We start from the raw sequence: 24,179 nt of genomic DNA, 5'->3' as shown, positions 1-24,179 counted from the left end.
TTCTCTACTGTTTAACCATTCCTAATAGTCTCAAAACGTTCTTAAATTTACCAGACGCTTTACGAACTGAATGACAAAGTTCCATACCTTTCCTTAAATTCGCAATAATACGAAGGGATTCGAACTCATGCACGTTTAAAATCCTTAATGAAAGCAATTTCGCTAGTTGAAATAGGAAGAAGAAAACGATATAGTCAATGCAAACATTACTATTAATTCAATTGATTGACAGTCAACTATAAAATGCCATTACAAAAGGTTACTTCGTATTTTAGTCTCAGTTCTTCAATTCTATTTCGGGGTACGCATTAAACCGTACGCATATACGGTAAAATGAATATTGCGAAGCGCCATCTACTCAAATCGTTTAAATTCTTCGTGCATGTTCCTCCGTAACCTCTAACTCCAAAGAATACGCGGCAACGTTTTACGTCGGGGAAAATTACACGTATCGCAGAAACGTACATTAGTCGCCGATCCCCGCCACCGTCACGTAGAACGCGATTCTAGTTCCGCTTGTCGTGCGTGAATAACAAACATCGAGAACACGATTTAATTCTCGAACGGAGTGAAAGAAAACACCACTGACAGAAGTTCGTAGACCGAAAACTTCGGAGCACTACCTGTTGTCGCGATATTCTCGCACGATGACAGGCTCTTTTTCATAATATCATGAAACCATGCGATTTCCTCTGTGACTCCACGACCTCTCGGAAAGAATATTCGATCGTATCTTATCGTTAAATCGCCGTTTTACGTACAACTGACAGGATTAAGTTCAACGCGTGCGTTGAACCTCGTAAATTTCGAAGTTTTGTCGTATTATATCGTCACAGGGAACGTAATTTCATAATACATAGTTCTTATCGAACGAACACATCGTAATTCACGATTATTCATTGACGAAAATCATCTATTCGTGCGTCGAGGATAAGCATGATTCGAAAATATGATGAGCTTTCGTAAATCGAAAGGTAAGCTTAAATGTAATTTTGTATGATTTATATTATTTGCACGTGGAAAAATAAGATGGTGACAATTATATGTGACACTACATTTGAAATTTCATCTAGGCGTTCTAGAAAATACATTCGGTTGAAAAGACTGACTGTGTCTTTCGAAAGGCAAGATATTATTCCCAAAGTCTTAGCGGTCAATAGAAACAGAGAAACAATGGAGGATATTGAGACTAGAATAAGGATGTGTAACGGCTTTGTGAATGTTATGCTGAGAGTCCCACCTTTATTCCTCATAGATGGATTACTTAAGATTGGATTGGGATTACCTACTGAGGAAGTAGTGCTAGATAGTACAGATCATGGTTTCAAAATCTCAAAGGTTGCAGATACTACTGTTAATTCAGTAGCATCGATAGTGTCCAATTCATTTCTGTTAGAACCATTTGACTTTGGACACCTTACCTATAAGATGTACACAATGATTATATTGAAATTTTTATGCTGCTGTTTAGGTAAGATATTTACATTATTATTCATTTGTTTTAAAGTTCTGTAGTTAAGTAATGATTTTGACAATGATTTTTTCCTTTATATTATTATTATAACTGCACATTAATTTTAAAACATTAAGCTGTACTTAATATTTAGTCATTACATACGTTTAGATTAGAAACGTTTCATGTATGCATTTTATTGTTTATGTAAAAGAGTTGCATAACATGCATAGTGAGAGAATTTGGCAATAAATATAATCCAAGAAGTAGTGTTTACGATAAATATATTTGACAAAATATACAGGCAATTAACAGCAAGATAGCATTATTGTACTTGAAACAGTTAGGGTTAATATCTGTAGGTCATTGTATAAAGAGAAGCAAACCTTGTGTTATATGATTGATGAAGTATTCATGATATTTCAATTTAAAATGTTGACAAAGCCAACAGCATTTGTTCTTTACTTTCTTTTTACTTTTTAGTTACATATAAAAGAATAATAATATTCCAAAGGTAACTGCTTCACATTGAAATTCTTTGCTTTTCAGGATGTGTTGCTGCAGTATGCACATTTATGTTATGGATAAAACATATAGTGATCGTATATCTATATTTCATATCAGTAGGGGTAATATTCGTATCTTATTGGTCAAATGTTAGTACAATGAAAGCTGTCATAGAGTATGTGAGTGCTGATGAAACCACATCTAGTATACTCAATGATATTTTATGTCTGAATTTAAAGTACATATTAAATGAAGGACCTGGGTTGATGATAATTCAAAATTATATATTACAATGCATATTAGCTAGCCTTTTTTGTTATATCCATCTTGCCCCAAAATATGCGATTTTACAAAAATTTCTTGTACTAAGTTTCATGGCACCATCCATCCTTGTCATCTATCCTCTACCGGTAAGTCGAACGCGATACGCGTATTCCAATTTAGATGCGTCTGCATGTTGAGAACAGTTACTGGCGATAGATTTCAGCATATGCATGCCTATAAAACATTCATTCGTATAGAAACAAAGTTACTCTTTCTTACACAATTGCTTATACTGTATCGTTTAAATTTCAAATTGTGATCTTTATAAAGACTTCAGACTCACGTGCACACGATTGAATATAAATATCTTTTCAGACGCAAGTTTTTCATCATGCACCAGTATTCTCCGCTCTTCTTCCATTGGCTGTGTGCAAATTTGTCATTTGGTATAACGCCATCACCATGCTAGAGACAATCTACATGGGTTATTTATACATGCGTAACTTTATTAATCACTACGGCCTGTCCACGCTGGCAAATATCGAATGGCTTCGATTAAACGTTCCATGGGTGTTACGCACATTTTGGATGCTACGTGTCGGAGGAGACATCGCCGAGTTATTGGTGAACCATTACGACGAAGAAACGTTCACATTCTATGTGATGATCAGAACATTATTAGTCAATGGCTGCGAGACCTTGACTGCGGTTTTGGGAATGACCAGCATTATCTCACTCATTTGCCATTACATCGGATGCTTCTTCCAATGGGTGCTGCTCACGGAGGATGGGGATGAAAAGAACATCGGTGCCGTGTCCGCCATTCTATTCTATATCCTAGCCCTTCAAACCGGGCTAACTAGCTTGGATCGAGAAAGACGTTTAGTCAAGCTCTGTCGCAACTTTTGTCTACTGTTCACGGCGATCTTGCACTTCGTGCACAACATCGTAAACCCTTTATTAATGTCTCTCAGTGCTTCCCACAATCTAGCACTGCATCGACACATCCGTGCGTTGGCAGTTTGTGCATTTCTGATCCTCTTCCCGGTGTCATTGCTCATATTCTTATGGTCTCACTTCACCGTGAGCACATGGCTATTTGCTGTATCGATATTCAGCATTGAGGTGATCGTGAAAGTACTGATATCGCTTGCAATCTACTCCTTGTTCCTTATCGACGCTTATCGTAGTGCGTTTTGGGAGCAGCTCGACGACTGTGTCTACATCATACGATCGTTTGGGAATACCGTCGAGTTCACATTCGGGATCATCCTCTTCATGAACGGTTTCTGGGTCTTGGTGTTTGAATCTGGCGGAACGATTCGCGCCATTCTAATGTGCATCCACGCCTACTTCAACATTTGGTGCGAAGCAAAAGCTGGATGGAGCGTGTTTATGAAGCGTCGAACGGCTGTGTACAAAATCAATACTCTTCCAGAGGCGAAGGCTGAGCAGCTACAGAGACTGAACGACGTGTGCGCTATTTGCTACCAGGAAATGCAGAGCGCCAAGATTACACAATGCAATCACTACTTCCATGGCGTCTGTTTGAGGAAGTGGCTGTACGTGCAGGACCGTTGCCCCCTTTGCAAGGATATATTGTATAAAGTGGAAAACGTGCAAAACAACAAGAGTAATAATGAGGCTATTACTGTTGAAGAGTCAGCTCAAAACAACACTGAAGACAGGTGAAAAGACGCATAGCTATATTGTGATATATCGGACACTGAGAAACTGTTATGAACGTAAGACTTAAACCGAAGGGCACTGATCTCTGAAAATCTTGCCTGAAAAGGATTTCGTTTCTTGTAATGTCGCTCAAATTTTAGTACTCTCGAACATGATGTACTTTCAGCGTCATCGAGTCGATATTAAGCGACTGGACAGCGATCCATCGAAAGAATAAATTTAGTCGCGCGAAGGCTTCGAACTAACGTTCGCGAGCGTTGTTTTGTTACCACTTACATTTAACTTAACAAACTTTTCTTACTGTACCTAAAGTCTTCGGTTTGAAATTGCGTACGTGTATAAATTATAATTTCATACGAATGCGTATAAACAAAGCTTCCGTGCACGCGTTGTGCTTACTCTTCCATTTTTGAACGAGTATAGTACTTCTTACGTTGATAGTTCGCGTAAAGAAGCTTATTCTATTTTTTCACTAGAATAAAACGCCCCTGAACTCAAATCAGCCGAATTAATGTATGTTTCCTCTGATCGTGCGATCGAAACTACTTTCACTTCAGTCCATCAAAAGCTGCGACGAAGTGTATAGATTTTTATTTCACGTAGTCGATGATTTTTAGCAGCCTCGATGTATCGATTGCTGCGAGTTTGTAGATAATGTAGTATTTATTTATGACCTCTTATAAAGAAAGTTTTATAACTTGGTCGTGAAATGAAACGAAGACGATATGAAATGGTAAAATTTTAGATTACGTGATTATAAGTTTGGACACTTCCAATGTCGATAAAAAGTTGATTTTAAATATTATAGAGGACTAATCGTATCTTCTTCGAACTTCTACTATTTTCACCATCATTCCAAATCGAATTCACAAGCCTTTGTGATAGTTTATTAATAGCGAAAATTATAAGTTTACTAACTTATCGCGTCGAAGCACTATATTTACTTACACGATATAATAAATAATCGTCTAGAGTTTTGTTTGTAAGATCAGAGTATGTACAATAAATGTTATATTTTTAAAATGTCGTTGTTTTTTATAAATACATATCAAATACTACTACAAATACAACAAAGACCTAGATTAGGAAAACAATTATCGATAAATCATTAATTTTTCATTGATTATGATTAATTGTGTTCCTTTTTGTTCTTCAAGTGTCTACAACTGCTATAGGAAATCCATAACAATTTGTTTATACCTGCATTTGCAATTTGAGGATCCCTTGTTGCAATTTATTTAATTATTTACTTGCATCTTGAAATAGTAAAGCTATTATAGACATTCTAAAATGAACATGTAAAAAATTTGAACGAAACTTGGTCACTGGAACACTATAGCCATCTAGCGGCGACACCTAACCTAACGCCCTAATTTAAACATACACTGTTAAACAAAATACTTGAATATATGAAACCAATTTATAGTAATAAACAAACAATTTATGCAATACATGACATAATAATAAATAAACAATTTTACATTAGTGATTCTATAATAATTGTAGTACTTCTGTGATAATTTTAGACTTTCAAACGATTAATCATGTACTGACGAAATACAGTTCGACGCATGCAGGTGCATGCCTGATTAATTTTGGCGCGAAACAACGCAACGTCACTGTTCCATTACTGCAAAGAACGACGTCAAATATGAATACTATTAAAACGAGTCAGTTTTATAATCGAGAGTTAATTGAGAAAGAAATGGCCGAGAAAAAGAAATTAAATTCTGAGCAGTGGGTAAGAGAATCTCGGAGGATGCCATCTCATATTCTAGGCCCCCGAGAATTTTGGATGGAATTTGATAAACAAGCAGATGCACTTGCTATGACTTTCAAAGAAAGCAATGATTTTGACACGTTATGCACTTTCGTCTATCAAAGAGATAATGGTTACCGAAAATTTGTGGTGGCTCATCCCGAAATGTATTGGTGGCATTATGAACATCGACCATCCGAAAAACGCTGTTCTTACGAGGTATGTCCTTCGTAATATACGTTACTAATTTATGCAAATTGTCGTAGATTAACTTGGCAATATTTAAAAGTACAACATTTATCGCAGTAATTCATTGACATTGGACAATTCATTAATTAGGTGATTCCAGAAAATTGTCCCTGTCGTTTATATCTGGATTTAGAATATTTGAAAGAATTAAATCCAGATAGCGATGGTCCCTCGATGACAAATACAATAATCGATATTTTTAATGCGTATTTACTGTCTCATTGGGGTTTACTATGCAATAAATATAATGTACTTAATTTAGATTCAAGTACCAGTGAAAAGTTCAGTAGACATGTTATATTCAACATTAAAGATGTAGCATTCAAAGATAACTATCATGTTGGTAAATTAGTGAAATCTGTATGTAATGATATTGTAAATTATGTTTTAACAAAGGAGACACAGCACAATATTTTAAGCCATTTCGATAAAGCAAAACTAGAACAGTTATTTATTTTAACAAAAAAAGATAAGAGACTTTTTGTAGATACTGGAGTTTACACAAAAAATAGACACTTTAGGATATTTAAATCCACTAAATGGGGAAAACAATCTAATTTAACAGTTTCTGAAGACTGTAAATATATACCATCTAATTTACAAATTGATAAAGAATTATGTATATTCTTGGATTCTTTGGTATCTTATTTTATTACCAAAAAAGATTTAATATTATTGGACTATTGCAAGGCTGATACATTGCAAGCAAAATGTTTCAAAAAGGAAACACAACAATATAGTTATGAAACAGACAGTACCTCTAATTTACAATATCCTATGTTAGATAAATACATTCAAAAGTTGATAGCTCCAGGAAAAATTCGTTTGTGTAAATACTTTGAGTCAGCAAAGATTTTAGTTTATGAGACCACAGGATACAGGTACTTGTATTCATTAAACTCATTTCCTTAAGTATCAGAAAGAATGCAAACAGAATAATATTTGCTTGTTCTAGATATTGTGAAAATATTGGTAGATGTCACAAAAGCAACAATGTTTTCTGGATTGTGGATTTGAGAGCTAAAACAGTATATCAAAAATGTCATGATGAAGACTGTTTTGGTTTTAAATCTACACCAAAACAGTTACCAGACGAAATTAGCTTTCAAATTGATGAAGAAGATGATATGCTTTTAAGTTGTGCTGTCGTAACAGAGGATGTATAATGGACAAAAAGTTGGCTTCTTTGTATAGAGCTTTTTTTATTAAGGTGGAAATAACAACAACATAGACAAATATTTTTTTAGATTAGAAACATACGTACATGAGAACACATTGTAAATAAATGCTAAACTTCAGGTACATGATACATGGCCTTTTTTCCATAGTATCTATTCCTGACATTATCTTAGACAATGTGCTTCATAACAGCGATTGACAAATAGTTGTCCTTAAAATTCAGAGTACAAATCGATCGTGCAATATTATGAATAACTATCGCATAGCTATTAAAAATGTGCTTATGTTACATAGATTACGACGTATTTATACATACAGATATAAATACATAATGTAAATTCATGCGCTCACGTGTATAGTAAATCAGATTTTGTATGTTTTACAACTATTGTATTTGTACTACAATTGAATATACACAGATACAACAAAATATTTTTATTTGTACAATTCTAGTGTTTCACTAGATAGCAAAATGCCTCACTGCACGTGACCCGAATTACCTTACAATTTTCGCCCCCAGTTTGAAGGTAGTATACCTTTAATAAATCTTATGGCATCTTCACATTTGTTCTTCTATAACGTATTTAGTGTAGACGAAATAGACTATCAAAACGATCAGTCTCATGTTCATTACTGTAAACAGAATCTTTTGGTCGAAAGCAAAATACCATTTGGTACTTTTGATAATCCTTTGATTCGATTTTCTCAAAAGTACTATTTGTCTTTCATTATCTAAATATCAGTATTTACAAATGTCTTGTATTTTTACACTAGTATTCCTGTTATTGCATCACTTTTATGCCCACATTGGTTTGCATTAAAATCATCCTATCAGTTAAAATACACTTTTTTAGTTCAAACTATATTAGTCACGCGAATAACTTCGTAAGGAGGAAATAGTGTAATAAACCTCTGCCTTCCTTAGATGAATTTGTCATGTTATCTTCACTTTCCTCATTTGTATTACTTTCTTCTTCTTGTTCCTCTCTAAACTTTAATACTTCAACTTCTTCGATATCAAATTTCGTTGCGTTATCTTTTCTTTCTGAAGGGTAAATGTCTAAAATATTTTTCTCTGAGATACCTTCTTCGTCCGTCAATTCAATGTACTCGCTATTAGATGTATCTAGGTTTTCCTTCATACGTTTATAACTTTGATAATTTTTTGATGCTTCTCTCATGCGAATTAAAAAGTTTGGCAGCCCTAAGATTCATAAATATAAATGTGATGTGACGTTTATGATCAAGGAAGAATGTATCATCTGTTTATATGCATACCTGTCATTGCAACCCAGGAAGTAACAGCGGATGGAATATTTACACCAGGATCATCAAAGTAGGTCAATCCAAATTCAATGCCTGGCTGGTGGAATTCTTTGTAAGGCCTTATCACCATGTACGACCAATACGTTGTGACTCTGTTATGTAGATACTTCAAATTATTCATTGATAAAGGAGAATTTAGACTCTCCTACGTTCATATATAATTCTGGCAGTCCAAATACTTATTGAACTAGGTGATTCTATAATGAAATACGAAACTAGAAAAGATCGATTGACCAATTTAACAATATGATATTTATATGAACTATCTACATCGTCCGAAGTTAGAAAAAATACTATATCAAATTTTCACGATACCTGTATATTCCCGGTTTCCTTGGTGCAGTAGGATGTTCTGTTACTTTACTGATGATAATTATCAACCGTTTCTCCTCATCCACAACCCATCTTCGTTGATACACATAATCTCTATTTGCAAACAACCGCTAGAAACACAATGTTAAACATTACTATTATGATAAGTAACTATTACAATCAATATAATAACTACAATTATTACATACAGGCCAAATTGTTTCCCAATATATTACATCACTACGGTTATTATCAGATTGTAATTCCGAATCTGTATCTATAATTTGTAATTCACGAGCAGTTGGATCCCATTCTTTTCTATACTCAACATCTATCTGAGCTTGTAAAAAGTCATCCGCAGTGACATCTGCGAAGGAACCATAGACTTTATATGCAAACAATCCTCCGCTATTTGGTTCTTCTCTTCTCCATATGAGCATATCTTCTCTTTCAATGTATGGTCTCCATCCATCAGCTAAAAGTTAAAAATGATAAGATAATTATAAGTTACAACTGTTGGATTTATTTTATTTGGCATAAATGATTTGATTAATTTAATTATTACGTACAATCTTTATTTGAAGTAGCATTAGATTTACCACCATCACATTTACAATAGTTTATGCCCGGTTGTTGGCTATCTATCATAATTCTTTGATGACATTTTGGACAAATTACAGTAGCATCTCTTAGCTTATATATCCCTTCAATTTCCTGCTTGTAACTAACATGTAATAAAATATGTTGTTAATAGAAAATAAATATTAATAATACTGGGACAAGGTCAAATTAAATAAACAGTTTTTATTACTTTTCAATATTGAATCCATTACTGAATAATTAATATTATTTTTTATAAAAAGAATAATATATGATATAGCAATTACTATACTTACTTATCTAATTCTTTTTCACTTATTCGTTCACGCTCCCAATTGTATGCTGTTATACCAATACTACTCATCATGAAATATCTAGTGTTCCTTAATGTACGATTTGTCCATGATCTCACAAATTCCTTCAGTGTAACTTCATCCCATATTCGTGTATACAAATGAAATATTTGAAAGCTTCTTCTTATACGTTGGGCAGCAATAAATTTGAATTGTCTAGTGCAAGCTTCTGCAACTTGACCACTTTGCTCCTTTAACCAGGCGCTTAATCTCTTGCGGTATTCATGGAATTTTCCACAATTTTCACAATGTGCAAAAGAAGATGTTAACCTAGTACCGTTTTGGCCGTAATTTGTATTAAACCGTTTCAATATTAGGCTTGACAACTGTGTCGAATACATTGCTAATTTCTTTTTTATTCAATTTCAACAGCGTTATCGACGACAAAGTTCAAATAACGTAACTTCCAATCCGTGCACGTTCTGTATAATTTCAGCAATTTCGAGACACTGATTTGTAAGGTTATCTTTCGCACTTTGAGATTATTTGAAAAAGCGTTAATTTTACTTATCTCAGTAGTTTCTTCAACGAAACATTCGCATTTTTATTATTGAAATAATAAATTACTTAAACTAATCCTTTCGCTACATCGGAAACAGTGCAAGCGTAACCATAATTATGGTACATGCTTGCAAATATCGATATTCCACACTCGATGTTTTTCTTCGACTTACACGATCGCTCAACAATTTCACTAAACGGTTTATTGTGACGTTTTCGCTAATTCGAAATTTCTACGCGATCACAAGAACGGATACGTTATAAATTTAGCACGTGAAATATATTTAAATAAATTCTGTCGATATATCGACATCGGGGACAGTCGGGCAGTCCAATATATCGATGTCTCCTATATCAAATAGGTCACAGACTTTCGATCTATCGATTCTTCAAATGTTTGATGTATTTGAATTCAAATTCAAATTCTCTCTTTCCAAACGTATGCTTATTACATCACGCAGTAGAAATCTAATATTTATTATTCAATCATATAAGTACTTTACAGGCAATCAATTTCGATATTCAATAATCACTTTCTTTTTCATTTAACACGTTGAGCGCCATGTCAGCCATCGGTGGCTGACACTAGACTTTCCGTTTAGGCCGCGTCACCCATCGGTGGCTGACAGCGTGTAACATGAGAACTATAAAATTTTACACTATTTTACGGAATTATAGAAAATTTATTTAAAATTTACTTAATTTGGTATCATTACAGGATTAATGGGATTCATTGTAACATGGCAAACATAAAAATGGTTTTCCTTCACAAGTATCACAAAATGTTACAACACGCTTGGTCTTTCTCCTTGCCATCACTCTACCATCTTTTCTTACATTTTTGTCATAACATAATTTACAGTACTTTCGAACTTGTTCAATCAATGACTATAGGTATCACGTTCCAAACGTACACTATGTTCTACTGCGATCGGAAACACCGGTCCTTCAATACCAGCTCTTCAATCGAAGCGGCGCGCGTGGCCTGAACGGGATTGTCTTAGAAATACGCGTAGCGCTCAACGTGTTAATAGAATAGAAATTTTTCGAACACTAATTAAAAGTCTAATTCTTATCTAATATACTAAGGTCGTTTAAATATATTGTCGAAGTTCGATCAGAAATATACCGAATAGCATTAATATACATGTAGATTGAAAACCATACAATTATTTAGTAAGCACTTAGTAAGCATTAAGTTACCTATACAAACGGTAAATAGTAACTCCAGAATTTAATTATCTACAGAAGAAGAGTTTTAATAGGTTATTGTTCTATATCTTAACTCTATTAATTTTCATATTACAACTTGTTAAGATAGATGACATTAAATAGTATTAGGTGTTACAGTGTGGAATTTCCGTGCGAGGTTTGCATTGTTGATCAACAGAGTCAAAAACAAAATCAGGCGGGGTGCACCCGTAGAACATTGCCTCAAATTTTCCTTTCGAGTTACGTTTGCAGTGGATGAATCTATTCACACAATGATCAAGGTCGTACGGGAAATTACCTTCTTCAAGACATATTGGATCGGTCCGAACAAAATGAAACTGAAACAAATTAGACGTACGAGATGACTGAAAGAATAGATTACTTAAGTCGAATTTAGACTTTTCACTTTCGATGGTAATCGCGGATGATTCATTCACAGTGAAAAGTGTAAGGATTGTTCCATTTGCATTTCATACAAAGTGAGCATTGAAAGTGAACAGTGAAGAAAGTAGAGCCTCGCTGTAGGCACGGTACTGTATATACATCTATAGTGAAGCTACAGTGATAAATGTAAACCTAAAGGTGGGTCTACGCTTCTAATGACGTGAATTCAATCACGAGACTCACGTAAATCCTCCAGCTTTCATCTTTCCTTTTTAACTGTGGGTGAAACATCCATGATGATCATCCAAAGTGAAGAGTCTGAATTCGCCTTTATGCATATGTACAATAAGCACATCGAAAGCAGAAAACGTACCATTTTAACAAATGGCCCAGTCAAGCTTGTAGTGGAAATTAAACAGCCGGGTGGTATCTCATTTACACACTGTATTTTCTCTTCGTCGTACGTATGATTATCTGGACATTTCAGCGCATAAAAAGAGTAATCAAAGAGCTTTTCGATCACACATTCCAAAATTATGTCGCAATACTTCGGATGTCTAAACCAAGTACTAGGACACTTGAGTAAAGTTTGATCTGGTGTCAGGTCATAATCAAGACAGGATTCAGGTGCGACGGTACTTGGTTGTTTAACAGTAGGAATTACTCCATCAATGCATGTTATCTGTTCGACAATATTTCGGTGGTTGCAGGTCTTCTCATTATCATCCCATATGGTTCCAAGGGGGCAAGTGAAGTTATATATGACGTACGAGGATCCGAAAAGTACGCATCTGTAAAACCTCGAACAGTTGTATGGTACGCCAAAGAAACCCTCCTCGACACAAGTTAGATCTAGCTCGTCGTACAACCAGTTATCCCCAATTTCTTTCAGGATATTGTCAAACTCATCTATAATTCCAAAAAGCGATATTCTTTATTATCCTTTTTCTTTTTAATACCTCGAGTACCTTGGCGCTACTTATATATTATTTTCCTATGTTCTGCAATTTCGATATACCTATTCTACTCTGCCATTTTCAGAGGGTAATATGCACGCTTTCTTTCTTCCCGTAAAGTACTGCCAGAGGGCAAAGGGCAGTTCCACGGGTAGGTCTGAGTACCGAAGAGGGGTGGCTGAGTAGTTTATGAAAAATGGCTTTCTTTCGGATCGAATATACGCGATCTTTGTCGTATTTGTGGGTGAATTGGAACAGGTGGCACAGTATGAAAGCAGCACACTTGAGAAAATAATTGCACGGGCGCGGAAATAACTTATTTGCTGATAATTGAAATTGGCATTTGCATAAGTTGCCAGAGGGGCACAGTGCTCGAGTGGGACAACTTCTTGAAATTCATTTTTCTTAAAATGGTATAGGTATTTGATTGTAAAGGAAACAGCCAATGTGGCATGTAGAAGCAGGACTTGCGTATTTAAGTTAGTAGAGTTCTTATGTGATAGTTCATATTCGAGCCCCGGAAGGAAAAGTAGAATATATAGAACTTGATCACAGAGTTGTAATTATGAAAATACTAACTTGTTTGGATTTTTTTTAAATACATTTTTTTACCGCTGGTTATAAGTACTTATGAATATCAAACAATTTACTCACCATTCTCCACGTCTCTCTGGTCCCGTTGAGCGTTAGCAGAATTTAGAAAAACAATTAAGACACTCAGAATGCATAGGATTTTCTGCATTTTGGAGTCATCTCCTGTCAGAAAATAGAAGCGTATGTTTCTATTCTTACGTCTCAGTAAAGGGGGACAAAGAAGACCTCTAAAATATACCAGATGAATATAAAAAACTTACCGAGTGTCGAGGCCAATAAGAGGACCATGAATCGAATCGCACAGAAAAATTGATAGAATAAAAAAAAGTGATCCGATGTCGTCGACTTTCGGATCCTAGCAAATGATCAATGATACAATTCGACGAAATATATATACTTCACAGGATCGTTAACATGCACAGATTGCTCGCATTTATTGCTCAATAATAAAAAATTATAGTCGCGAGATCGTTATAAAATCGGCCGTCTGCGTTTCGATGATGCGTCATGGTCGAATCTCGTACGAAATGATGATTGAAAAGGGACGACGTGGGCGGAAGAAAATTGATTCTCTTCTTTACTACTCATTGTTTTGTATTATCGTTCGTATCGTTAATCGTACAGGACACGAGCGCTTATTAATCTCTTGAAGCAACTTTTGCTCGCTACAGCCAGACGTTATTCGCGCAGAAGAGTTTATCTTTAGGGATTCTCGAATCAATCGAAAGGTTCGTAGTTTTGTCCGCTGTTTCTGAACAAGTTGCCGTAACAGAGGTCAGAAATTCGTTCGCATCAAATATCTACAAATGGTCCAGTCTTCGACGCTCCTTCCTGCTAAATTCGGTCGGTTCCTAGGAGTTCACTCGTTCAGCTTCCTGCAGTCCAGCATCCTTTGCGCTTCTGTCTGCAAAGAGTATATTTATATATTTTACAACTAGTGAGAAGAAATTTAAAAGGTGATTATTTAAAAACAGTAAAAGTTTTTTCACAGGTACTCCTGTCAAGTCACACTCGACACTTTGAAATGAATTTAAAGTAATAGTAGTAATGTAATAAATTTGACATGTTTAGTATTAAGTCTCAGGGAGTAGAGATAATAGAGTTTACTCAGTATTATAAACTTTATTTTATCTTAAAAAAAAGTGTATTTTGTATAGTGTGAGCTCGATAATCCAACCAGAATCAGCAATTTCCACGTAGCGCAGCTGTTAGGGATCTCATTTATCTCCCTCGGTTTTTCAAACGCACGAATGCCTACCTGTATAAGATTGTAGACGCTCAACACCTGTTCCAAAGTGGGTCTAGCTTGCGGGCCACACTCGAAGCTACCTGATTCAACAGTGCCCACCTTGTGGCTCCTCTTTCCCCATCCGGTGGAGAAATTTAGCTGACCTTGCGCCCCCGAGTCGAGGCTCAGGCATACCAGGAAGATTAATGCGAGGAAGCTGAGGCGAATCTTTCGATACCTGAAGACCAAAGACACATGGCGTTCGTATTTCCTGTGTGACTCTTAGACGATTTCTTCACCTCCAGTTACCTTCCAATTATCCTCTCGCTTGGAGACTCAAAGACATCGCGTTGTGGGCCTCTTAGATTACAATAGAGCCCCGTAGCAACGATTTGTGATGACACTGGGGACATTTGGAGATTTCAAGTCCCCAAGCGAGATCATTTTGTATGTAAGTACGTGTCCACTTGAGAGTATAACTATCGCGAGTTGCTCTCAAGAGTATCCTTAAATAACATGCTTACTATCTGACACTGCATTGAGAATAACCGAAAGTTACTGTCCAAGATGGATTCACTATCTGAGAGTACTCTCGACAGCAACTCGTGATAGTTTTCCTCTCAAGTGGACACGTACCCTATCACACAGAATAGGTAACAGTAATCTTGATTTTAAAAGAGACTGCGAATAATTGACACTCGATTAATTGGCGTTTCACTGTAATTAATTTGCACTAAATTCCTAGGCCTCCTTAGACCCCTGCATGTAACTCTTAAAAAAAAAGGCAAGAATTCACGAGGATACTTACATGTCAGCGACTGGAGGATCTCGAAAGGAAACGTTAACTAGATCTTAAGAAGATCCTGAACGTCAGTGTCTTGAGGGGTAAATGCGTTTGTGAGGAGTCAATTAAGCAGAGAACGTTTTTATAGGTTCACTACCCCTTCTTCGGATACTCGAAGACATCGAGGGTGGTGCGTCGGCGTAGGACGTTTCTTTGCATGGATCTTCAATTTCCAATTAAAAATTTGTATGACTGACAGCAAAGCACGATAATGTTAAAATAGTATGTAGTATGTTCTTTAGTTCGAGTTTAAGACTCCAATTATATTATGAATTATATTTCTATAATCGCATGCGCGTGGTTCCCAAGTAATAGATCTTCAAGAATAGATTTCGCGAGTTCGAGCCTGATTCCGAACATTTCTCAATCAGACAATATGAAAGGCTTCCTCCTTCTTCGCTGGCAAAGAAGCTACGAAGCCCAACAAGAGCTTAGTTAATTAAACGTTCTTAATTGAATCGGTGAATTGAAGAACAGTACAATTCCAAAATTATCCATTTTCAAATTACCTCGAAATTATATGTAAAATAAATAAAATTGCACGTTGAGTATCCTTAAATGTGTTTTTTGGATTTGTACCGTTCTTCGATTCACGGATTCAATTCTACAGGTGTTGAATAATTTAGAAAAGTGATGGTCGATCCCACAGTGCGTCGTTCAGGAGAAGTTCTCCGCGTTTTGTATTCGAGTTTCACTTTATTGCTACAAAAAAAGAAATTACACGTATCTCTGGCGACGATAGATGGGTATCGCAGGTAAAGGATTAAGATGTGTACACATATGCCTTGCTATGTCGACTATCACACGTTGAAGAGGTCGCGAACCGTCGCGTGACCTTGGATATAATGTACAAGAAGCCTGTGTGTATACGTGTATCTTCATCTACAGTTCTTCCGTCTCGCCTTATCCCTTTTCCCTGTCTTCTTCTCTACAGTCACACCTGTTCAACCCTTCGTCCTCTCATTCTGGAATGGAAAGCGTCGGGAAACAGAGTCGCGCGCGGAACTATTATTTCTCATTGTCTTTCTTTCTATCTAGCATACATGGGCAGTGAACTTGAGCGGCTCTTCCCTGTCTATCGCGCAATGAAACCGAAAAGAGCTAACGATCGTGTCATGATTATTCTTTCACGAAACTCAGGTAGAGTACCCTTTTCAAAAATCCATGTGAAAGTACGTTAGGTAAACTAAATGGTGTCTCGACAGAATATACGTAAAAGGTGATTTATTATCATAAATTCATGGGGAAACAGCTTCTTTCGATCTCATCGCGACGTGAAACGTTCGTAACACGGAACGAGCCGCTAAGGAGCTAAGGAGCGCGTTAATGCGACGGCAACGATGGCTTTCCTCCGCGTAACGATCGTGGTGCTCGTGGTATTCGTCGTTGTTCTCGATGGCAAGCGTCTAGCAAAGTAGCCCGCTCGCGGCGATTCGTAGATAGGATATATCGATACTTATGCGATTCATCCATTTTACATACACGTATTCTTTGAGATCACACGCTTTTTCGCCTAAGCTGTATATATCATGTATATCGTATAAATTACACGTTAATTCTCTCTCTCTCTTTCTCTCTCTCGCTCGCTCTCTCTCTCTTTCTCTCATCCCCTTTCTCGCTCTCGTGACGCGCCCTAACTAAACGCGCGCGCGGACGATGCGTCTGTTTCTTCTTTTTTTACGTATTTATACATATTATATCTTCGCTGTGTTATATCGTACAAAAAGCTTACAAATTATTATCACATATATGCGTGTACGTACGTGCGTGCACACCCGTACATAGGTACACGAATATACATACATTATATGTATACATATATATATATAGAGGCGTAGAAATTGTTCATCGAAATGGAGAAACGATTACGCGAGCGGCGACACGGTTCGTCTGTCGATCAAGAAGGGCGAGCAGATTCGAGGCGAGGCAATCTTCGTTGATCGATTCTCTCGGTCGCCTTGGAGCTGCTCACGTCCGACGTCACGTCGCGTGTTTCACGAGCGAAATGATTACATTCGGCATTATTATCAATTCATGGGATTAAAACGATAGAGGGTGAAACAAATCGGACGCACGATTATGGCACTCGACCTCCAGGCGTCGGTTCTCGAGTCGTTCCCTGTCATCCGCCCGCATCCGCCTTGAAATTAGTAAAGTACACCATTCGCCTTCGCGTTTGATCTTGGAACGTGTGTGTCTGCGCCACACGCGCGCATCTCTGTGTCTACATATTTATATCCTATATTTGTATTTATATCTATATTCATATGTATAGTTTTTGCAATAGGTTGAAATCTCGCACATCCCCGTACACAATTCTCTCACTCACACGTATTCGATTAATAAAATATTCTATAAGTTAAATGAACGGAGCCATGCTGCTCTGTACAGGAGGTCTCCAAACTGGTGGTACAAGCGGAAAGGGGGTTATTCTGAATAAAGGAATAAGTCGAAAATATAGAATAAAGTTTTTTGATATCATGTCTAGTTTTTGAGGAAATTGAGTTTGAATTATGATCGAGTGCAAGCATATGGAAATACAGTTTTGGGTGCATGAAGGATACACGGGGTAAGAGGAACACTTGGTCTGATCACTGAAACTCCTTCAAACTACCCCTCAAACGCCTAAAACTATAATTCGTTACACTTGTACTCGATCAAAATTCAAAATCAATTTTCTCGAAATGGAAACGTGATATCAAAAATTTTTATTTTACATTTTCGTCTTACTTTTTCATGTAGAATTACCCCTTCTTCGCTTACATCATCAGTTCTGGGACACCCTGCATATGTCTCTCTCTCTCTCGCCTGCTTCCTCTGTCTCTTTCTTCCGCTGCGTTTGTTTCACTCGTTTTCTCATTATTCTGTTTCAGTCGATATACAAGGTGTATCGTTCTTCGTGAATGCAGTTTTCTGTGTTATTCGAACTAAGGAAACCTTGCCTTTGAACATTTTCCTGTATCTTCAAAGGCAACGTTGACGTTCGAGGAATTCATAATGAATGAGCCACCTTGTATATTCACAGTTGATCTGTACACACATTTGTATAGTAACGTATAAAAAAATAGTCGGAAAACCTCATAAACTCGAATGATTGCCAAACGTACGCACGCTTCTGTATCGTTTCGCTAAAGATACACACTACTTCCACGTCCCGAAAATTCATTCGTCGCCGAAAAAACGGCGCTTTGCGATTCCTCTCGAGAAAGCAACGAGCAATCGATGGGTGAATGAATGGCCTCGCGTAATCCCGCCCCTTATCGGGGCGCATGCGATACAATAGTTAAAATAAATCAGTGTCATTTTATTTATTTATCGTAAAGGTGATTCGCGCGTTTATTTAAATGTAATGACCGCGAAAATAAGTATAACTAGTCACAAAAACGTTACGCATCCTCGAGCGAATGATATCGTTATCTATCGCTATTACATGATCTCGAGAAAAGAAATAACAAAATAGACAAAAAAACGTAATTGTTTCTTCCACTGACACGAGCTGCGAAGGAATAAAAAAAAAGAACACTGTAGTTCGTTTCGTCGCTTACCCTAATTTACCCTCGACGTGCCATCGATATTTGCTCACGTAGTCGCGTGAGCCAAAGGAACACGCTACGTCGCGAGCCATCGATCGTCACGGCGAGTCGTCCAAGAATCGCGTGTGAATTCCATGCGTCTCGCGCGCACTGCAACAAGAATCGTCTTCTTCAGTAAAAATACATGACCTTCCCGTTGCTTCTTGTAATAGTGTCAGCAATTTTCTTGAATATGTACGGTTTGTTCGCGATAGAGGCGCAAGAAGTGCGTCCCGCTGTGATTTGGCAAAATAATTGTCCATCTTTTTGCCGCTTTGGCATTCGTGGCGACGTAAAACTCGTTAGGAAGGAAGGGAGCCGAAGGATGTACCTTTGTCCTTCCCCTGGCCGAGCTACGACGATCGAAGGACGCGAGGAGAGATCCTCGCATTGGTTAAGTACAAAAAGTGAGAAACTCGCGAATGATTTCGTCAGAATTCAATTGTTTCCGTGGCTCAACACCAGCTTTCGCTCTCCCGCTCACCCACACCGTCACTTTCCTCGTCGCTGGGTTCCTCTCCATACATGTCCGCTAATTTTCGGAACCTTGGTCCAAAATTTGACAAATAATTGAACTTAAGATCCCCATCGTCAGTGCCTGTAAGTAAATGTCAACAATTAGCTCTAGGTTAAATTTCTATTAAGCATTGTAGTCACATTATGGTGGAAAACTTACACGAAGCTAAGGATGACAACGAACCCTCAGAGTTGCCTTCACCCTCGTACGCATAGTGCCTGACATCGTCGAAGGGATTCGTGTCAGGATCCCTGTCACAGCTTTCTTTCTTGCTATCCAGAAAACCGCAAATGTCTGGCACCTCGTCTGGAGCTTCACAGAAAATAAAGAACAACGTAAATGAGTTTGTACTTCAATGAAACGGAATATACCTTCTTTAGTTTTCTAGCTTACCTCTACCCTGCAAACCAACAGATGCTAGCTTCGAATCGATTGGTGGAGCGTCGTAAATGGTTCTAAGAACGTTCAAGTCGTAGCCAGTGTCGACTTCGCCGCCACCTTCGTCCTCGTAATTGATAATATTCTCTCGAATGTCGTCCATATCTTTGTAGAGATCGTCTGTCTTCCGCCTGTGTACTACAACCGCCAGCAATAATATTAAGAGGATCGCTACGCAGACCAATATCGCGACGATGAAGTTTGTATCGATTCCGAAAGAGACAGCTTTGGCCATTCCGTGATCGCAACCTGGATCTGCGTTCCTCGACAACGAGGGCATTCCTAAGTTGTACGTCTAAAATGTTAAGAAGATCGATACGTCTTATTAAATGGCCTTCTTCTTATTAAAGTACTTTGTTTAAAGTAAAGTTTGCGACATTACGTTTCCATTGAAAGTCATATTGCGAATGCAACCAACGAAGCCTCTGTCGGTCGGTTTGTGGTCCCATCCAAGTTGTAAAGCCAGTTGCACTAGATTAGTCAAAGTTCCTCCGATCTGCATTGGGCTGTTCACGTTCAAGAATTCGTCCGAACCTTGAGGTGCTGTTAAACTCATGCAAGCAGATATTCCGCAGTTGTCCACTTTCATCTCGATTGACTGTTGAACATAACAAAACCGTTAACTCATCGTCAATCGATTACATTAAACATTCCATGTAGTATTAGACTCACATTTTTCGTCCAGTATACATCTATCCGATGGCTCTTTCCATCAGTAAGTTTGATTTGCTTTTGATCAAGGCGTACAGTACCCGTACCATAATCCATATAAAGTACCGCGTATCCATTTTGGAGTTCCAAAGCCATGAAGTCTTGAATTCTGTTTTTCGGGCTATAGGTCATCGGGCCGAAGTAAAATACCAAGCCGTTGTCCATGTGAGGCGTGATCTCGAGAGCTACCACAATCAAATTAAACATGAAATGACTTTGTAGATAAACAGTTACAGTATTTCGATAACAAAAATGAAGAAATTGAACTTACCCAAATGAGAGTCGTCGCAAGCTTGACCTGGTGGCGGCATTACGGCCCATCCATCACCATGGAAGCCAATTCCAAGCAGCTCGCACCTTGGTCCTTCAAGACCAGGCGGACACTCGCAACGCTCAGCTAAAGGAGTGCCTCCATTTAAACAAACAATTGGTTCAGCAACGTGACACGTGCACTGTGGGTCTACTACAGCTCTAACACCGACGAATGAACTCGTGTTCGTGTACACCGAATACGGAACCGTGCTAGCGTTCAAGTAACTGCGACAGGAGTTGTTGCAGTGCAGTTTCTCGAATAGACACTCATCGATATTAACCAGCAAGATATCTGTTTCTAATTCTCGCTCGATTTCCTTAGAATGTTGAGCCAGTATAGTATTCAGCTTCTCTGGTGCATAGTAAGGACTACCGTGGGCCGAAAACCGAACATCCAAGAGGCTTTTATTGTTATGATGTGGAGAGTGAAGCACAGTGAACACGTCAACGTTCTCCACCGACGTATTCAACATATTAGCTACTCTCTCTTGGAACACTTCCTTTTTACTGACACCAGCTTCACTGGGCGCAACGAATTCCTCGGCGGTCATTCCTAAGAAGCGTACAGAACCCGATCTAGTTACAGCTTCTTCGGGAAGCTCTTTCACAGTTACATTCACGTACGCGCTCACTGAATGTCTACGAATGCGTGGACTGTGCTCCGTGACCAGGAACTTCAGGACAAATGTGTCATTCGAGGTACCAGACAACAGAGTGATCATCCCTGTTTCCTGGTTCAACAGGAAGCCATCGTGCGACGAGGCCCAGGCGAAATGCTTATCTGGCAAATCCCAGTCATCAGCATCATTTACATAAACTCTGCCAATCTCTGTATTTGGCGCATCGCCCTTATAATTATACACGAATATGGAACTTGAACCCTCGGACATTGGATTATCGTTCTCATCACCGATGATTACTGTTAGTGTGGATGTTCCCGTCATTGGTGGCTGCCCACTGTCAGTAATTGCAATAGGAATATCGTAACTCTTTCTTTCTTCGCGATCAAACACAACTCGAGCGAACAAATCTGCATCACGAATGGCGAATTTGGTTACTATATCATCGTCTGCAGTCTTTTCGTCAATTTGGAATTGGAATGGTGGGCCATTTTCGTCAGAGTCCCAATCACGAGCTCTTAGTTCTGTGATCTTCGCCGGCGGTTGATTTTCACTCCAGACAACAGGATAAGGCATATCTAGGAAGGGAGCGTTGTCGTTAATGTCGTTCAATGTGATATTCACCATGACCAATTCTCGCAGTGCAGTTGGGGAACCATCTTCATCTCGCGCCATTACTATTACCTGGATTTAGGATAAACACGTTTAATCGTTTGCTTGTATTTATATCATTTTTTTTACTTCTGTTTCCATAGAATGTCACTAAAAGTTGGTGCCAAATTTTTATTCGTTTTATTAAGACTTTTTTATTTGTTTGCATGAGTATGTTGCTAAAGTTTGACACCAACCTTCGGGGCACCCTGTATAATTGCAATAGATACTGTTCATGACTTACTGTCCACATAGAATAGCCTAAGGGCGAGTCTCGATCCAAAGGTTTCTTCAGCGTCATGCAACCAGTCTTGTCGATTCCTATCAAAGGTTGCTGATCTTCCTTCACAATAAAGTACGCGATATGCTGATCTGCATTTCTGTCTTTTATGTCAGGATCGTAGGCGACCACTGTGGTAATGCAACCTAAAGACAAAGAACAAAGAATTGCAACTGTTGTTTCTTGGAACATTCCCTCAGTCGTCTGTGACATTTACCTTCGACCAGTTTCTCTTCGTCGATAGTTGGATTCTTATTGAAATCCTCGAAAACAGGTGGATTGTCATTCACATTTTCAATGAAGATCTTCACTTGAGCAGTGTCGTTGTACAAGCCATCAAAAGCTCTGACTGTTAGATTGTATTGTGTGATTTTCTCGTAATCCAAAGGCTTCTTCACACGAATCTTTCCTGTTGTATCTTCTATGTAGAAGCTGTCATCAGTGTTGCCGAAGATGATGCTGTAGGTAACAGGACTAGCAGTATCCGAATCAATGGCTTTTACTTCAGTGACTGGAGCATTGATATTAGCATTCTCAAGAATCGAATTAGCTGTATATATAGCTTGCGTAAAGTGAGGCGCATTGTCATTTTTATCAGCAATTTCGATTCGGAACACCTGTTGCCCTTTGTTGTGTTCGCCTGTCTTGAACAGAGCACTTGGTGAATTGTCTACAGCGATAACCTTCACGTTGTATGTATCTTCGTTTTCTCTGTCGAACGTTGTCAATGTAGTAATGTTCCCAGTGGTTTTATCAATGGCGAACAAGTCCCGGAAATTGTCCAATTCGTAGGTGACCTTGATCGAAAAGAATCGAAACGATGAAGAAGCATAGCTCCAGAGGAAAAAAGCTATTAAAAATGATCTAAACAGTACCTGATTGTGAGCAGAAGTCCCGTCAGCGTCGATCGCCCGCACCTGCATCACAGGAACTCCTGGTGGCTCGTTCTCCAACACGCTGCCCTTCTTCATTTCACGAAACACAGGAATATTATCGTTCACGTCTAGCACCTCGATTTCGATTACAGTCTCAGCTGCCAACTGGTATTTATTCTGCACTCGCACAATCAACGTGTACATCGTGTTACTCTCATAATCAAGATGCTGGGCGAGCTTGATATCAGCCACATCCTTGGTCGACTCCAATCTGCCAAGAAAAAGTAAGTTCAATATTCCACTCTGAATAAAAGACATCCATCGCATATTTACCTAAACGTGTTCCCTTTGTTGGTCTGCTCCGTTCTACCAGAGACGAGCTCGAACAGGAGACCAGTGTTATCTCCGCTATTAGAAACGGCCTTCAGTCGTACGATACTCTGGTCGAAATCGTTGAAATTCTCAGGAAGTCGAATTGGTTCAGAGGGTCTTGGCAAAAACGCTGGAGCCTTCTTGTGGGACTCTACTACTCGGATGTCTAGATCAATCACGCTGGATTTAGGATTGTCTCCCTGATCCTCGGCCATGGCAGTCATGCTGAACTTGTACTCTGGATTCCTCTGCAGAGACAGAATTAATCGTTAAGTGCTTTCACATTAAAGGAGTACTAGGGTTTATACCAGGGTTTCTCAATCCTTTTAGCTTGTGTCTCGAACATTAGCCACTTTAATATCTCCTCTCTTCCTCTTCCTTTTTTTCTATTCTTATTTTTTGCTCCCCATTCTTCTTTTCT

The 24,179-nt window shown here is 38.1% G+C and overlaps 5 protein-coding genes across 6 annotated transcripts in view; 2 read left to right on the top strand and 3 right to left on the bottom strand.

Moving 5' to 3' along the window:
* Positions 1-403: 403 nt before the first annotated feature.
* On the top strand, positions 404-4,930 carry Trc8 (TRC8 ring finger protein). Its single transcript, XM_076385319.1, has 4 exons — positions 404-974; positions 1,074-1,471; positions 2,003-2,370; positions 2,600-4,930. The coding sequence occupies exons 2-4, from the start codon at positions 1,174-1,176 to the stop codon at positions 3,914-3,916; spliced, it is 1,983 nt and encodes a 660-aa protein (XP_076241434.1). The 5' UTR covers positions 404-974; positions 1,074-1,173; the 3' UTR covers positions 3,917-4,930.
* A 634-nt stretch (positions 4,931-5,564) lies between these two features.
* Positions 5,565-7,126, top strand: LOC143183787 (DNA-directed primase/polymerase protein). Its single transcript, XM_076385505.1, has 3 exons — positions 5,565-5,891; positions 6,012-6,802; positions 6,877-7,126. The coding sequence occupies exons 1-3, from the start codon at positions 5,565-5,567 to the stop codon at positions 7,085-7,087; spliced, it is 1,329 nt and encodes a 442-aa protein (XP_076241620.1). The 3' UTR covers positions 7,088-7,126.
* Positions 7,127-7,133: 7 nt separating this feature from the next.
* On the bottom strand, positions 7,134-10,428 carry LOC143183786 (stAR-related lipid transfer protein 7, mitochondrial). 2 transcript variants are annotated; one of them, XM_076385504.1, is made up of 7 exons: positions 9,635-10,428; positions 9,308-9,462; positions 8,948-9,213; positions 8,742-8,869; positions 8,379-8,518; positions 8,011-8,304; positions 7,134-7,928 (listed from the first exon to the last, which is right to left on the bottom strand). In XM_076385504.1, the coding sequence occupies exons 1-7, from the start codon at positions 10,030-10,032 to the stop codon at positions 7,924-7,926; spliced, it is 1,386 nt and encodes a 461-aa protein (XP_076241619.1). In that variant the 5' UTR covers positions 10,033-10,428; the 3' UTR covers positions 7,134-7,923. The 2 variants fall into 2 exon arrangements, with proteins under 2 accessions (XP_076241619.1, XP_076241618.1); XM_076385503.1 differs by having other exon boundaries at positions 7,137-8,304.
* Positions 10,429-13,906: 3,478 nt separating this feature from the next.
* Positions 13,907-15,676, bottom strand: LOC143183562 (red pigment-concentrating prohormone). Its single transcript, XM_076385134.1, has 3 exons — positions 15,375-15,676; positions 14,597-14,804; positions 13,907-14,242 (listed from the first exon to the last, which is right to left on the bottom strand). Coding segments are annotated over exons 1-3 (255 nt in total). The 5' UTR covers positions 15,377-15,676; the 3' UTR covers positions 13,907-14,197.
* A 3,632-nt stretch (positions 15,677-19,308) lies between these two features.
* Shg (DE-cadherin) overlaps positions 19,309-24,179 on the bottom strand; it is a 98,612-nt gene continuing 93,741 nt past the window's right edge. Inside the window, exons 7-16 of the mRNA XM_076385133.1 lie at positions 23,720-24,006; positions 23,387-23,657; positions 22,729-23,308; positions 22,476-22,657; positions 20,920-22,264; positions 20,610-20,833; positions 20,320-20,535; positions 19,893-20,232; positions 19,659-19,811; positions 19,309-19,580 (exon numbers count right to left, since the gene is read on the bottom strand). Of these exons, the coding sequence (XP_076241248.1) occupies positions 19,438-19,580; positions 19,659-19,811; positions 19,893-20,232; positions 20,320-20,535; positions 20,610-20,833; positions 20,920-22,264; positions 22,476-22,657; positions 22,729-23,308; positions 23,387-23,657; positions 23,720-24,006 (3,741 nt within the window). The 3' untranslated portion in view covers positions 19,309-19,437. The remainder of the gene's footprint in view (positions 19,581-19,658; positions 19,812-19,892; positions 20,233-20,319; positions 20,536-20,609; positions 20,834-20,919; positions 22,265-22,475; positions 22,658-22,728; positions 23,309-23,386; positions 23,658-23,719; positions 24,007-24,179) is intronic.

Source organism: Calliopsis andreniformis, chromosome 9 (assembly GCF_051401765.1).
Source record: "Calliopsis andreniformis isolate RMS-2024a chromosome 9, iyCalAndr_principal, whole genome shotgun sequence".
Classification (NCBI taxonomy): Eukaryota; Metazoa; Arthropoda; class Insecta; order Hymenoptera; family Andrenidae; genus Calliopsis; species Calliopsis andreniformis.
The sequence above is the reverse complement of the archived record's forward strand: the minus strand, read 5'-3'. Positions and strand labels throughout refer to the sequence as shown.